This window comes from Solea senegalensis, linkage group LG2, assembly GCF_019176455.1.
Source record: "Solea senegalensis isolate Sse05_10M linkage group LG2, IFAPA_SoseM_1, whole genome shotgun sequence".
NCBI lineage: Eukaryota > Metazoa > Chordata > Actinopteri > Pleuronectiformes > Soleidae > Solea > Solea senegalensis.
Window position 1 is genome coordinate 25,062,862 of NC_058022.1, and position 16,869 is coordinate 25,079,730.

General features: G+C 37.8%; 1 protein-coding gene across 22 annotated transcripts in view; it reads right to left on the reverse strand.

Annotated features, from left to right (window-relative positions):
* clasp1a (cytoplasmic linker associated protein 1a) overlaps positions 1-16,869 on the reverse strand; it is an 81,077-nt gene that overhangs the window by 51,790 nt on the left and 12,418 nt on the right. For all 22 annotated transcript variants that reach the window (XM_044018498.1, XM_044018458.1, XM_044018431.1 and 19 more), the window contains exons 3-5: positions 2,210-2,288; positions 1,117-1,220; positions 110-201 (exon numbers count right to left, since the gene is read on the reverse strand). In XM_044018498.1, coding sequence (XP_043874433.1) covers positions 110-201; positions 1,117-1,220; positions 2,210-2,288 — 275 coding nt within the window. The remainder of the gene's footprint in view (positions 1-109; positions 202-1,116; positions 1,221-2,209; positions 2,289-16,869) is intronic.

Sequence of the window (16,869 nt, forward strand, 5' to 3'; positions counted from 1 at the left end):
ATAATATAGGGCCAAAATTAGAAAGACAATATGTTACCAAGCATGGGTTTTTCTTCCATTTTTACCAACGTAATTTAAAACAGAAATGGAAATGAAGCATTTGGCTCACGTGCTCAGTGTGGCGATGAGGCAAAGGCACACTCCTTCTCTGGTCCTGTTGTTCTTATGTTTGAAGCCTCCCAGCATTCGGTCCCATACATACTGCAACAACACACATCAGACAATAAAAGCCTATTTCCTAAATACTTGATTGTCCAAGAGACATTTCTTGTAAAATAAACATTGTGAAATGAACTGTGAGCAAAGTATACACTGAGCTTGTACACTGTATTTTACAGTGTATCATCAATTCATTAAATTAAATTCTTAGACCTGCAACTAACAATTATGTTCATAATGGATAAATCTGTCGATTGTTTCCCTTATTTGTTATATGGAGCAAAGAAACCAGAAGACATTAACATTTAAGAAGCTGTGGTGCACAGTGGTGCTGTGAGGCAACAGTGTTTCAACAGTGTTGCCTCACAGCAAGAAGGTTGCTGGCTGGCATCCCGGTCTGGGCCTTTCTGTGAGTTTGCATGTTCTGGCTATGTCTGCATGGGTTTTCTCCAGATTCTCTGGTTGCCTCCCACATCCAAAAGCATGTGAGTTTAGTTGGACACTCTAAATTGCCTGTAGGTGTGAGTGAATGGTTGTTTTGTCTCTATATGTTTGCCCTGTGATGGACTGGCGACCTGTTCAGGGTGTAACAGGCCTTTTACCGTATGTCATCTGGGATTGGCACAAGCAGGATATTTATGTTGATGTTTACATATAACATAACATAAGTTATAGTTTGCTCATTGATAGCTTTGGTTTAAGTCTACTGTTATAGTTTGCTTCCATTAATACATTACAATGAGCTATTAGTAATGGTGGTGGTTTTATTTGAGCAAAGTACCAAAAAGTAATTACAAAAGATAAGTGCTGATTTTATCAGAGGAAAAAATTGATATAACTGAACTACAGGAACTGGGATTGTGGTTAGTGAGGTAAACCACTGTGCATGAAACTATACATTGGCAGCAAGTCGATATCCATCATCATCAGAGTTCATTCAGGCTGTGTGTGCTGTACCTGTGGGCTGGCGGCCTGCTCCATGATCTTCAACAACACTGTTTGGTCTTGGTCTCTCACTTGGTCTTTGGAATCTCCCAATCGATCAATAAGGCTGGGCAGAACTGAGAGAGAGGACACAGAGAAACAAAAGAATTACCTCTCAAAAATGTAAACCTTTGTTTTAGACTTATAAAAATATAAAAAATATAATGGAGCACAAATTATTTTGAAAATGCATCACCTTTTAACCACCATGACCATAGACGCATTTAAATTACTCAGCATTAAAACACAGAAATGAACAACTCAAACTGACAAAAAGATTCAACCAGATTATTTAAAAAAATAACTAGGTTGTCTCCAACTCCTCCAGAACTAGGGATGGGCATGAGTACTTGATTATAAAACTACAATCAGTCACTGTGACTATTCATAATATATTAAAACGACGTCACAGCAGTTTTGCAGAGCCATGCAATGACGACTCCACCCATGTTGAGGAGGTACTATGAAGTAATGGAAAACACTGTGCCTTATACCCAAACAGAGTAAAGTCAAGCTGAGTAGAGCCAAGTAGTGCTAAACCTGACTGTATCATTAAAAAACATCATTAGAGAGGTATAAAACAATGATGTTTACAAAAAAAAATCTTTCTACTACAGTGACCACCTCATTTGTGGTGCACCTATAGTGACAAGGTGGCAGCAATGAGCACAGTGGCTAGAATTCTGATCCCCAGGAATACATGAACAGAATGACCTCTTTGTTAAAATCTCTCAACTGGTTATCAGTGCCAGGTATAGGTACAATCACTACAAGCCCCTTTGGCCTCTCAGGTCATAAGAAAGTTCAGAATCAAGACCAGAATCAAGAGCCTTTTACTTAACTCACTATGGACAACGCGTCCTTAAAATGTTCATGCCACGGTAATGTGATGTGACTCACTGTATTAAATAAATAATAAAAAAAAAGGTTTGTATGGGGCTAAAAGACTCAATAAGTTCTTGATCAGAAACCTGGAGCATTAAGCTCCATTCAGACGTGAAGGTGCAATGATGGTAGATACAACACACAAACCAAACACAAAAGGACAAAAAAAAAAGATTCTTACCTGTCCCAATGTGGGCCCTGAATCGCTCCTGTAACCTTGTCACTAAGGCAGATAAGAGGTCCAAGCCAAGCAGAGCCACCTGGTGGACACACAATAGAAAGCAAAATGGTGTCAAAGAAAAACACTTTCTCAAATTAAACTCACTATATAAACATCCAACTTACTAGATGTAACTCATGAGCCCAAATATTGGAAATACCAGTTGTTACAATACTCAACAAGCCATGGTGCATTCAAAATGTCATGTTGTGCTTGTTGATAAAATTAGACTCCTGTGACTTTCACAACATCAAATTAAGTCTAGGACTCAAGTTACAAATCAAACACTTTATGTACTGTATGACGGTACTCTGCAGTACAGTTGAAACAATTACTCGATGAATCGATTACTAAATTAATCGACAACGATTTTGATAAGCGATGTGACGCTTTTTTTCATGATTAAAACAAGATTTCTGATCGTTTAAGCTTCTTAATGTGAATATTTTCTTCATTTCTTTGCTCTAGATAAGAAAGAAATCATTAAACATCAATCATTTTTGTGGACAAAACAAGGCATTTGAGAACATCATTATTTCCAGGTTTGACGAACACTGATCAACATTTTTTAGGGTTTTCTGATATTTTATGGACTAAACGATTAATCGAGAAAATAATCGTTAGTTGCAGCTCTAGTGTGCAGACACTGATATAAGCACACAGTCATTCTGTGACTGTGAAGGAAGAAAGGAATTGAACTGATCATTGAAAGCTCAGTAAAAAAAGACGAGTAACACTATAACAACACTCAGTCACTACATGAAATCCTTCTGTCTATCAGGCATTTTATTAAGAAAGCTCCAGTCAAGTAATCAGGACATGGTAAATGAGAATACGAGAATGGAAAAAAGTGGCATATCTTTGCTGCCACCTAGTGCCACATGATTACTACAATGATAATTAGTGGTATAAGTGGTCTCAGCTAAGGCTGTGTCAATTAATCAGTAATAAATCAATAACTAAATAATAATAAACAAATTCTGTGATTTCAGCTTCTTAATCATTAATGTGTTTTGGTTGCTTTACTCCTCAATTACAATACACTGTATAGCAACAATAACAACAACAAAAACAATTGGTGTTACAATTTAATTTAAATTTTTGTACAGATTCTTTTTTTTTTTTTTAGAGATTTTGGGACAATTCCTGTCATCTCAGCTTCTTAACTTCAAAAAATATATATGTTGCTTTAATGTGAACAAAACAAGGACGCAGTGCTTGCTTTGGAAACAAATCAACATTTGTCTGGACCAAATATCAAATTGATTCATCAAAAAACAATCAATAGATTAATGACTGACACAATTATCCATTACACATAATCATTAGTTGCAGCTCTAGTCTCAAATACAATACTCATAATTACAACACATTATTTATTTTTGTCTGGCAGCAATGCTCAATAATCTGGCAGCAGAGTGAATGTAGGGTAAGAGTAACGCTGGCTTCCTACTGACGGTTTACTATGACCTGCTCAGGTACAATTACTCCAATACTGTATATCTTTCTTACTTTTCTTACTTTGTTTCACTGGGAGAACAGTGATGTTCAAGGGTCTGGTCTCTTTCAGGTCTAATCCTCAAATATGTCCCTTTGTTCTCCAGCGAGAGGAATTACAGTAATTACACTGATGACAGAGTCCAAACAAAGAGTAGATGAGAGCTACATGACGGATCAGTGGAGTTTTCACAGTGGAATTATTCTCAGGTCTCAACAGCTATGTTCTGCTCTCCTTGGCTCTTCTCTCTAAGTTTGAACTGAGCCAAAATGGTTATAATTTATCACAGTAAATGAAATTGTTTCCTTTCCTTATTAAACAGTTAACTGTGGTTTTAAACAAAGAATCATTTCACAACTCTGATGTACAGCATTCACAGCAGTTGTATGTTATTGTCTAAGAGTTTTTCACAATGGAAAAACAAATTGATGTATGGACAATATTGAGAATTGATTCATTCATTTGGCTGTTTCTTTAAACATACAGTTTGGAGGCTTTTTTAATGTTTGTGCATACTTAAAGTTTGCTTGTTTATTTGTTTCTCTGCTACCAAAGAAACCAAAGTAATTGCTGGTTTGTGGACAAAACAAGACATTTGAGGACGCTGTAATTTTGAGGTTTAGGATACAATGAGAGACTTTTATTTAACTATTTCCTCACAATTTATGGACAAAACAACTAATCAAATAATCAAGAAACCAATCAGACCAATTTATGATGAAAAAATTAATTATTGCAGCACATTATGGATATATAGAGAACTTTTATTGCATTGCTAATGAAGACTATTAATGATTATCATTGCGTAACTACTGCCCTACAGCATTCTGTATTCAGGGAGGCGGAGTCACAAAAGGACCACGACAACATCAGCCTTTGAGGGACAGACAAGACGAAACAAAGCAGAACCTCTTGTTGTCTATCTACAGTGCCTTGAGATAATGTATGTTATGATTTGGAGCTATACAAATAAAATTGAATTGAATTGAATTGAAAACCAATTCAATTTTGCTGTCATGCACATTCGGACCACCAAAAAGCAAGCATCCCCACTTCTCCACAGAGAGCAAATTTCAATTACAGTACATCATTCTTTCCTAAGTCCTAAATCCTCTGCATGACATGTGAAGGACTCATTCCTTCTCCTCTGGGAATGGCTCAATACCATTTTTTCGTGTCTGATATGATAATGATATCATAATCTTCAGAATCTTCAGATACCAATACAGTCTTTTTTTTAACATCTATTAAATTACTTATAGGGGAATTCCGGTATTATTACTTACACCCTTGCTTAAAATAACAATCCGAGCCACTTATTGGCCAAAAGAAGCACTTTTTGGATATAAATGAGAATGGCGATTGCCCCGTAAGATTACAGTGCAGCCCAAGGCAATCCACTGGACCACAAAAAAAAAACACATTTATAAACACAGGGCCTAGGTCTAAAAGTACTGGAATTCCTCTTTAAGTTTAGTGCTCCAAAAGTGTAACAATTATTCTGCTACTACTAAGATGAAATTAATTGAGTTAAAATGTTATTATTACTGGTTTTTATTTAGATTTGTACAATCTGTGTGCGTACTGATGCATTTAGGGCTGCAGCGATTATTTGATTCATTACTTAGTTTTGGAGATATTTTAATAATTAAATCAAGCTTTCAGGTTTTTCAGCTTCTTAAATGTGAAAAATGTCAGTTCCTTTTGCTCCATATAACAAAGTAATCATTAAAACAATTGTTGCATCCTTAGATGCATTTATGTGATATTTAGGATTTTCTGATTTTTCCCGAAATCCAATTAAGTGACTTTGGCATCAGGGCATCATTATTGGCCTATTTAGCACAATAAATACATTTCCCTAAGGGGATAATAAAGTAATTATTTTGGATTGTAACTTACAGCACACACACATTGGTCAGGAAACTTGGGAAAATTCATTTCTGAAATACTGCAATTCACACAGAGGCAAATAATTGCTTGTATAACAGATTTTAAATTTAAGTAAGTGGCAAATAGATGTCTTATGTCACACTAATGCCCTTGAAAAAGCCTTCTGCTTAAACTCACCTGCTAACAGCACACCCTATTCAAGGGAACATGTGCCTGTTCCTGAGAAGTGCTGAAGAACAGAACAGAGCACAGGCTCTATCCATCTCTGATGCCAACCAGCCTTTCAATTAAATCAAGGGTTTCTCTCTCACTTCTTCCCTCTACCAACGTCTACGAACCAAATCTGTCATCTCATTACCAGAGGAAACAGCAGCCATACACACACACACAATGAACAAAGAAAATGGCACAGGGAAATATTATGTTTGCAGCAAAGTATGTTATCATTTTCTATAGGCAGAGGAGATAAACAACACACATACAGTACATAAATAAAACTAGATTACACTAGTAAAAATGACAGCCTCTGTGTCTCTGTTTGGTCACTGGTTAAGTCACAGCAGTAGCAAGATGAAGGCAAAACTATAGATACCTTTCCTCAGACTAAGTGTTATATTGAGTCATAATAAGCACCCACTGTGGAAAACATGGCAGATAGCAAACAGGTGAACACAAGGATATGAAACAATGCCGTTCCTTTGAGCCGTAAAATGATATATATTTGTTACACAGTGAAAGCAAGGCTTATTTGGTATGAATATGTATGTGGGAATGTGGTTTTCTGTAATCGCCATTATTCATTATTCACCAAACAAAATTCAGCTTAAAACCCAAAAGTGTGCTGTACCCAACAGCTCACCATCTTCCAAAATGAGTCCAGGACACCCAAACACCAGTCTATTGCAAAATGCTTTGTAATAATGCAGCAAATCTGTATCTGCATCCCTGCCTCCTGGCACAGAACAGTAACAGCAATCTGCTGAAGCATTCTCAGACATTTCATAAAACCAGGGCTCCGTCTAGACCAGATCCATTTTCAAGTAAGATTTAAATTACTGTACACTGAAGCTGAAATTCAAAAAACCCACAATCTGAATTCTATATAGTTGTGCAGCAGAGTAATTCAGCATGTAACTCATAGATGCTGACATATGCAGGTACAGAATTACATTTTTAGACAGCTAACTCACAGATTATATCCACACGGAAACAAAATCTTTTTCTTCATCGCATCCAGAAATGCTTCCATCCACACAAACCCCCCAAAAACAACTCAAAATGCTGTAGTACATTTGCCTGGTTCAGTACGGTTCATTAAGATTCATTAAATCTGATGTTAAAGTTGCTAAATGAAACCTGGTGCAGACCAGAAGTGAGAATACAGCAAATTTTTGGTCTTGAAACCCAGTTTTATATATTTAATCAGCTTTTTTTAATACATCCAATTCAAGTTTTCACTGAGGATGAGGTTCCCAAAACTGCAAGTGTTGCAAGAAGGAAGAGTCTTAGCACAGTTTGACACCAAGTAGGATTTTAACCCTTTAACCATGTGCATTTGTTGACAAGCAAACGTTACCAATGAACTTCTAATATACAAATACTACAAGGGCCTTTCTGCATGGAGTTTACATGTTTTCTCTGTGTGTGTGTGTGTGCTTTCACCGGTTTCCTCCCACAGTCCAAAAACACAGCCCCCCCCCACCCCCACGTGGATGGATGCACAGATGAAGACTGAAAGCCACAGAGTTAGGGATGGCCTTATGAGGGCTGGGCTGGGCACATCCAAACAATTTCTAACATGCACTGATCCCCTCACAGTCATGGTATGAGTAATTCTGATGTTATGCCATAGTCTGCAGACAGCATATTCCTGAGGTGTTATTAGACAGCAGTGACCACATAGTGACTCAGCTTCATTCAGCTCTAACAGACCCCAGGCTAACTGGCAACGAGATGATGGAATGTGCAGCAAGCCCATATTAGCATTAAAACACAGTGCACACAGAGAAACAACTTGTTTTACAGTGTTTTACACTCCACTTCTCTCAGCGACAATGCTTCATGACTGACTGGCAGTGGTTAAAAAGCTAAAATGAAAATGACCCCTTCCGGCAAAGTGATACTAATATTAATATGTGTCTCTCTATCGCTCTACTCACCAACACACAGTGAATATTTCCTTTTATTCCCCACCAAGATTTATTAGAATAAATAGTATGTATCACGTGGTTCATTACATAATTATATCAGTTACAGGTGACATTAGTTACATTCAGTCTAAGATGTAAAAACATAAGACTTTCCAGTAAGTTTGACTGTGCTGTTGTTCATTATTATTATTTGAAAAAATGCCAGTAAATACTCTGCCACACTTATTCAAAGAAAGCAAAAAGCACTGGTGTTTGTTAAATATAGTCTTTTCTCAGAGCATAGATTCATCCCACTATTTTATTTCAGTAAAAAATGCTGCATATGGGTTTTATTTTTGTAGCTTTTTTGTGAACATGTGTGTTGTGGACCACAACCATAATTGGATTTTATCTTATCCTCAAAAGGACTGTCTCCAATTCTTTAAGAGTGGAAAAGTTGCTGAGGATCCATCCAAACCAATCCATTTGAACTCCAGGTTTAACTCCATTTGAGTTAAACCCTTATCAAATTGCTTCATTTAAACCCGACTATACAGCAGCAGAGTTTTTGAACCACTTCCAACTAGACTTTTGGGGCAAACAGCTGTCCTCCTATTACAATTTTCAGGCATTAGAGTGGACAGAGATTATTTCTGATAAGGAGCTAAATAGGGATGCACCGAAATGAAATTTGCTGGCCAAAACCGAAAATCAAGAAAACACTTGGCCGAAAACCAAAACCAACATACAGTATTCTTAAATAGACACAGGTAACAAGAAACACACACACACACACACGCACACACAGAAAAAAACTCGCACAAAATTTAAGATTTCACAAGTTTTCATTCTGAAAAGCAACCATTCCACAAACTGTGAGCAGGCAAAAATCTAATTAATATAAACTAAATGAGAAATAGACAATGAATGCCCTGCTGAATTAATCAGAAATACATTATGCTGAGCCTGACTCCTTTAAATTAAGACTTACTTTACACACTCATCTCTTTCATTAACTTCAAAATAAATAATGAAAATAAGGGAAATAAGTGCGACGTATGACAATACACGACTCGGTCCAAATGTCTCGATTCTCCGTTTGTGTCGGTGTATCATTGTGTGTTTTTGTGAAATCAAAATTGTCCAAGTCTTTGTGACAACTTGCAAAACTCATCAACTTTGTCACTTTATCCTCAGTGAGACAGCTTATTTGGGCTGTTTTGATTCAGTTTTGGAGCGAGAATCTGCATTCGGCAGATTCCCCAGCTTCGTCACAGTCAGGGTAGATTTCCCCAAAATCCCTCGACTCTTTCACGCAGAGCTGTCATCAGTGGCACCGCGTCTCGCTGCGCGTCTGAGCTATACATTCATCTGTCACATGACTTAGAAACTTAAAACCTAGAATGAGACAAATAAATACAGGGAAACGCTAGCACTAGCTATGTTGACATGGACACAATAATCAGAAAAAAAAGCCTGATGGAAATGTAAACATGTCAATCTGAAAAACAACCCAATATTGGCCACTCTGAACGAGAGTGCTGGTATATGCTGATCATCATTCAGTCCGCTGTTCATATAAACAGTCTTCCTGGTTTGGTGCTATCACATGTCTGATCCACATAAATATTGACCTATTTCCATTTTGTTACTGCTGTTTCACTTCTGTCCCTAGTCTCATCTTTACTACAGTACTTGACAGTTTATTGGGGAAGTGGATGCTTCAGACACTGGGGTTGGAGCAGTACTTTCTCAGTGGTCAGCTGGGGACCAGAGGATTGACCCATGTGCCTTTTTCTTCTGAAAATTGACACCTGCAGAGAGAAACTATGTTCTTGGTAACTGGAAGCTGCGGACGGTCAAGCTCGCACTAGAGAAATGGAAACACTGGAGACACAAAAACCTAAAATATCCTGCTCAACAAAATGACTGAACTCTCGTCATGCAAGGGGCTCTCTTTTTCAAACATTTCCACTTCTCCCTATCCACCGGGTTACAGGAATATCAAGCCTGATGCTCGTTCTTGTCAAAATCTGAGTGAATGTTATGACAGCAACTTGGTATAAATGTATGTATCTGGGGAGATCTGGGGGATGTGAGACACAAGCTTTGATATCCAAAGCCTCTGGGAACCCAACATTTAAAAAAGTTTCACCCAGCTCATCCAGCTGTGTGGTAGAGACACGGGACACTGAGGTGCTCATGAGTCCCAGTGGCCACAGGCAAATGACACTAAAAACAGCAGCAGAAGTTGACCACAGTGTAAAAAATAACACTGATAAACACAAAATACTGTATCAGCTTTTGTAGGGGAAACTACCATAGTTTAATTCTATTTGACAGGTTTATATAGCCTTAAGTACAATACTAACTAAATGAGGTTGAGAGGGCACAACAGAGGTCCACTACGGCTACCTTCATTTTGCCTTTTCTTTTTTTTTTTTAGAGGAGAACATTCTCTGAATTAAAGTGGTAGCAAAGCAAAGGTGGTGAACAAAATCATGTGGATATGGAGACAGAGAGACTCAGGATGTCACAGTAACAACTATAGGTTAGGGATGGATGATGTCATCGTCCATCGGCACCCCCACCCTGTCAGACACAAACTAATCCTATGGCATGTTTCCACCGGCTCAACTCGCCACGGTTAAGTTGCGTTTACACTAGCATAGGGAAATATGCTCAATATTTAACAGAGGAGTCTGGTATATTTAGGGACAGCACCGCTGATTGCCGCCTGCATCACATGTATTTCATACTGTATTTCTGTCAGACGCTGTCTGTGCTCCGGTCATGGTGACATGATGACTCAGCAAACATCAGACAGCATGACATTTTATGGAGTAAACAAACGTATTTCTACTGTTATTTTTGAGTAGATGTTAATTGATCTTAGTCTTGTGTAGGGCTACAACTCATGATTATTTTCATAACTAATTAACCTATTGATTACTTTCTCGATTATTCGATTTAACGTTTGGTCCATAATATGTCAGACAGTGTTGAAAAAACCCTCAAATGTCTTGTTTTGTCCACAAACCAAAATTAAGATTTAATGATTTTCTGTTATATGGTGCAGTGAAATCAGAAACTATTCACGTTGAAAAATCTAAAACCTTTATTTTATTTATTAAAGAGTAAAAAAAATTGAGTAATTGATTAATAATCAATCTATCAATTAAATGTTGTGTCATAAAGCTCATGTCAGAGACAAACAACAACAACAACAACCCACAATATCATTTCACCAGACAGTAAAACTGTCCACCTTACAATGGGAAGTCAAGTGAACATTGTCACAATCAAAATGCACAAAGCCCCACAAAAACTGACATTAAATGACAGTAGATGCAGTGTCACCTAATGCTAATGTCAAAGTGCTGTCATTTGTAAGCTCTTATCATCGTGATCATCATTGGTCATGCAATGGGATAAAAATATATATATATTTAAAAGAATAAATACAGTTTGTGTCCTCAACCTTAAGTAACCACCACTGAGATGGTGCTCCAAGCATTTCCTCAGGACTAGTCTGTTGCAGGATGTGTGTTAATCAGGAAAGACTGGTTTTGCTTTCCTTAATAAAGCCTCTACACTGTGCTATCAGTTTTCTGTAATACACATCCTGCAGGGGTTTTATTTTTTAGGCACAACTGCACTAAATTCAAAAGCACTGCAGGTAAAACAAGCAGGTGACAGAGGTGAACCAGAGACACCTGTTTTGATGAGTCAATTTGAATAGCTCTGGGAGAAACACCAACCAGTGTCAAAGCAAGTACAACTGGGTGAAGCACCGCTTATGATGTCATCCCATTGACGTATTATAAGAACTGGATAGAGCACCGTCCCCTCTGTGTTGAAGACAATTTTTTCCAGTGGCCACTCGTAGTACTGCAACAAAAGACGCCTGTAAAACTGGGACAACTTGAGACTTTGATATAGGCATTTATAGATCTTTATATTCTATATTTTCAATTCATGGAGTTTCATATTTGTAAAACCTTCCTAAAGGCCATAAAAAGTCCAGAAAAAAACGTATTATGGTGTGTCGTCACACCAAAGCGCGGTCATGTGGCGTCTCAGGAACGGCACTACTGTCAGGGAATCGTCAATTAAGTGATGGGGTTTAAATGCTAGTAGCATTTATTTTCAAAGTCATTAGTGATGGATTAACCAGGTGCTGTGGCTTTATGATTGTTATATTTATATAATATCAATGTAAGAATGATATACAATAATGTTTCAAAGGATTCATATGCACTGGAATTGGTTCTTGTAAAATAATTTTAACCCTGGGTTATGAGAAAGCAGCATTTTTGGACAATACAAATGTGTTTACATATAAGTTTGATGATATCAAATAAATATCGTGGAGCACCAGACCAACATGGACCATAATTATTAATATGAAATATTAAAATAAAATGGAACTGTGAGCATACATGCACAAGTGGAATATGTGCACAACTCTCTGGAGACACGGAATGCAGAAAGAGAGACTTTTATGATAGAAATATGCCATTCAACAACAGAGTTTTTTTACATTAAAATAACCATAAACTGTGTATAAAATGAACGTAGCCTTTCGGTTGCAAAAAGAAGATCCCATTAAGAAGCCTACAGATTCATGTTTGACCAGCAATGTCAGGCTTTTAAAGTGCAACAAAGCATCACTGCACCATTGCAAACACACACAGATGAGACCGTTAACTAATAGGAAAATGAATACTGATGTTAAATCAAGTAAGAACTACACTCTTCCATTCAATCAGAGTTATTTTTGCAACCAGCAGAGTCAACCTCTGGTGGCTAACTGCTACTTCCTACCCCCCACTTTTCAAACCAGAAGGCTGGTTTAATAGAAATAAATAAATATCATAATAAATAATAAATCTTTTAGATGGTAATCTAAACTGACTTGTAATGTGGAAATCACTGATTACAGATTACAGACAGAGTCGAATACACTGATATGCTTTGATTTCTGTGCACTGAAATAACTTCACTCCTCAACTCCCAACAGAATGAATGGACAACATATGGCTGCAAAGGCCTCAGTTGTTGAGTAAACTTACAGTGATTGAAGAAAGTAAAGCATGAGTTATGTGTTGTCGAACTTGTATAACTCACTCTCCATGGGCGAATTATCGGTGTGGACACAGTGATGCAGTGTTTGAGCAGTGAGCTGTGAGGGTAAGAGAGTTCAAATAAAACCCAAGACATGGAGAGAAGGGGGATGTGTGTTTACAGTGTCTGGAGGACAACTATCGCTGCACAACGTGTAGAAGCAGGAGCTAAAAGATTCGATTTACTCTGACATACATTAAACTCCTTCAAATGGAGACAGAGGTACATTAAAATGTTTGGTTGATGCATATACTGCATACAGTGCTTACAGCATGCAGTCCAGCTAAGACACACACGCACATACAATCAAGGCCAGTGTTCTGATGAAAAGAGAGCACAACGTCGCACAAAGTCGCACACAGACGCTCAGCTGATCAATCCTGCCGGTTTTATTTTTATCAGACATAAACACACAGGAAGACAGAGCTGAGGCAAGTTTAAAAAGACCTATACCTTTATATTTGTAATGTGCTAATGGCTTCCTACATACAGAGGAAGTTGGTACAGCTTAGGTGGGACAATATTGTTACTTACATCAGGTCCAGTCACATTTATACAGAGCCCCTAAAAGGGACATGGGAGAAAAAAAATGAAACGTTTCTCATGCGCACAGGATACTTTCTGATGCGCACCAAAAAGTATTGCATGTGGGCATGATATCTGGGAGACCACTCACTGGATTTCAGTTTGCATTTCAGTTTGTGTTTCTGTGTGAGATACAATGATGCGTCTCATGACTATATAGAGTAAACAATAACAATAACGATATATAATCCAATAGAACTTTTCCTCCATATAAAACAAGATACACTTGATAGAATTAATTTCATCCACATTTTGACAGGCAAGCCAATGACAGTGAGAGAAACGGTGCTTTGAACCTATCATGTGTATCACAGTGTTACCAAAGAAGACCGATAAAAGACGACACCTGAAGCAGCGCCATCTCTCGGAGAATACAGAATGCATGACTATACACTATCTGAGACACGTACATGCCAGTTGCCCTCCCTAAGTAATACGAGTACATGAGTAATACCTAGATCACACACACAGTCAAACTTATGATGATTAGTCAGTGTGGTAGCAACAGTAGACAGGCAGGTTCTGCAGAATACCTGGCATGAGGAAGCGTCCTCTTTTTTTTTTAATTAAGCCTAAAGCCACTGTACAGCCTCCAACTTTAGCCAACTGCTCCACTCTAGCTAGCAAATCACATGACAATAGCTTTAAAATCACGTCAGTGTAATTGCACCCTTTGTGGTTAAATCTTGTTTTATCGCATTCAGATGTATCCCACAGTCGTTCATGAACACTGGGCATGCACATGGCCAATGTTAAACTAGAAGCAAGCATTTCCTGTCATCATTCCCAACGGTCTCCATTTCTGCCTTTCCACAGCAAGCTTTTTAGGTGTAAAAACTCCATTATATTTTTATTGGTCATTTTAATTTAGATTTTCTTTTTATGATAATGACACATTTTACGGAGCCCCTCTGGTGGCATTTGGCCACAAGATAATACTGCATGGCTATAATAATGATAATAATGTGCGATAATCTGCTCAACACACACAACTTCAGCAATCCTCCTCCTCCTCATCAGTTATATGCAGACTGAATGTCAGTGCAATTCCTTATCCTGTGCAGTCTAATGGAGTTGTTGATGGGACAGAGGATCAGTAGACGGTGTCTCCGTCAGATCTCTGTCCCTACCTCCTCTCCATGAGCAAACTCTTACACTACTGATTCAGCTGAGAATCACTGTGAATCGTCTTCAATGTAAAACAACAATTACTTGTATCATATCCACACACCATGTGAGACTAATGGATTCATTTTATCAGTTACCTCATAAAGTGTGGGCATATTATTGCCCCCCTAGTTGATCTCAGTGTTACTACCCTAAAACCAGTGAGTGGATGACAGACAGTTGTAAATATTATTTGCCAAACCAGTTGCATTTAGTTTACATTTACATAGAGGATTTGGGGAGAAAGAAACCGGAAACCAGGAAAAGTAGATTTCACTCATGTTGCTTCATAATTGTAAAACAATTCCTTGCATCAAATAACATGTGTACATAGAGACACATGGAATTTAGATACAGGAAAATGCTTGCTCAAACAAGAAAAAAAAGGTAAAGTCTTTAGTCGAGCAGATCTAATAAGAGCAGATTATGACTTCAGTCAGTGACAGAATTTCACTGGCAGTGGCTGGAGAAATAATCATCAGGAAATGGGGATTTACCGCTGATGTCGGTGACAGACAGTCACAGTGGCGGTGAGATACAAAGGAATATCTAAACATGGCAGAAAGCACAGGCTACATTCAGAGAGAGTAAGTAAGGATGAAGGGAGACCAAGTTTCTGCCGGGTTACTCCTCAGTTCAGTTACAGAGTTCATATAATCCTCAATATTTTCACTGTTTTCAGTTCACTCTCTCTCTCTCAATATCTAATCAATCCCCCACCACATCGATTCATGTCTTTTTTTTTTTCCTTTTGATTCGTGTGGTGCTTTTCCTTTTCATTAAAATACCCCCCAACATTTTTTATCACTGGCACTAACCCCTATAGTCACTATATACACTGATCAGCTACAACAATATGACATGTCTGTTCTTTTTATTAATATTAATATAAATTATACATATTAATTCCAAAAAATGTGGAATGTAATTTTATGACTTATTTAAAATCAGGGCTGCAGTTCATGATTCTTTCTATTATTGATTGGGAGATTAGTTGGTAGTCTGTTTTACAGACCTCAAAAAGGCCTTTGTTCTCAAACTAAAAATACTTTGTTTACAGCCACAGACAAGCAAAGAAACCATAACATTCAAATGTAAGAATCTGTGAAACCGAAATAAAAGAATCTATGTTTAAAAAAAACACTCAAACCAATTGATTATCAAAAGTTGACATTTAATAGTTTATAACTCACTGATGGATTGTTGTTTAATTTATCACTGTTCCACATTCACCTTGAGGAAAAAAAGGCGGATGTGTAGCACCTGGAAAACATACAACATGCCCATGGACATGCCAGAGTGCTTTCATTGTGTTAAATATTTACTGTGCTTTGTTGGTCATATGATTGCATGGCTCCTGGTCCACAGTTTACAATCTGAGGGCGAGACTAAACCATGCACAGACAGTTAGAATCACACATTTATCAATCCATTTTTTTCCCTGTATTTTAGAATGTCATATGTTGCAGCTTTTCTCTGAGCTCTGCACAAATCTCAGCTTTCACAGGCTGTGCAGGGTTTGGGATTAATATTTAATGTGGGACCATGACAGCTTAAGCTCCAAAGTTCCCCTTCAAGCTGAAACATCCAATGGAAGTGGACATTGACATTTACCTTGAGAACAGATAGTCAGTGCATGTGAGCTTGTAATGTAACCATTAGATTACACATCCCACAAGGTGAGATGGGTGGCCTTCTGTAAATACAGTATATGTGTATTTTTGTATATACACACACATTCAGCTGTCTGAGGCTGATTGGCACATAGGTGATTCTGGTCAAAGGTTACAGAGGCTCTGTTATGGTTCAGCTGATGTAGTTACGACAGAGTGCAAACATTCACACACTTTATTTCCACCCCAACAATGTCCTAATGCAACAAATGAAAGTTACTATTGATCAAGGAAGTCAGCAAGGAGAGGCACAGAATTCATTATAGCCCACTGTCTATACAGGATTACTGTCTTGTGATTTGCTGTATAAAGACCAAACCTTACACAGCACATGTACTTGAGGTATTTATGGGACCACATTGTGCCTCACAGCATACTCTTAATCTCAGGGCCCGACTTGTGTGTGAGATACAGCAGCTCTGACCTGTTGCACCTCATACACAAGTCTGTCATTCTCACCAGGTCTCCAGCTCACCTGGAAATTATAATTTTTCGTCAAGTGTGTGCAAACCAAAATCATTTGGTTTTAATGATTTCTTTGTCATATGG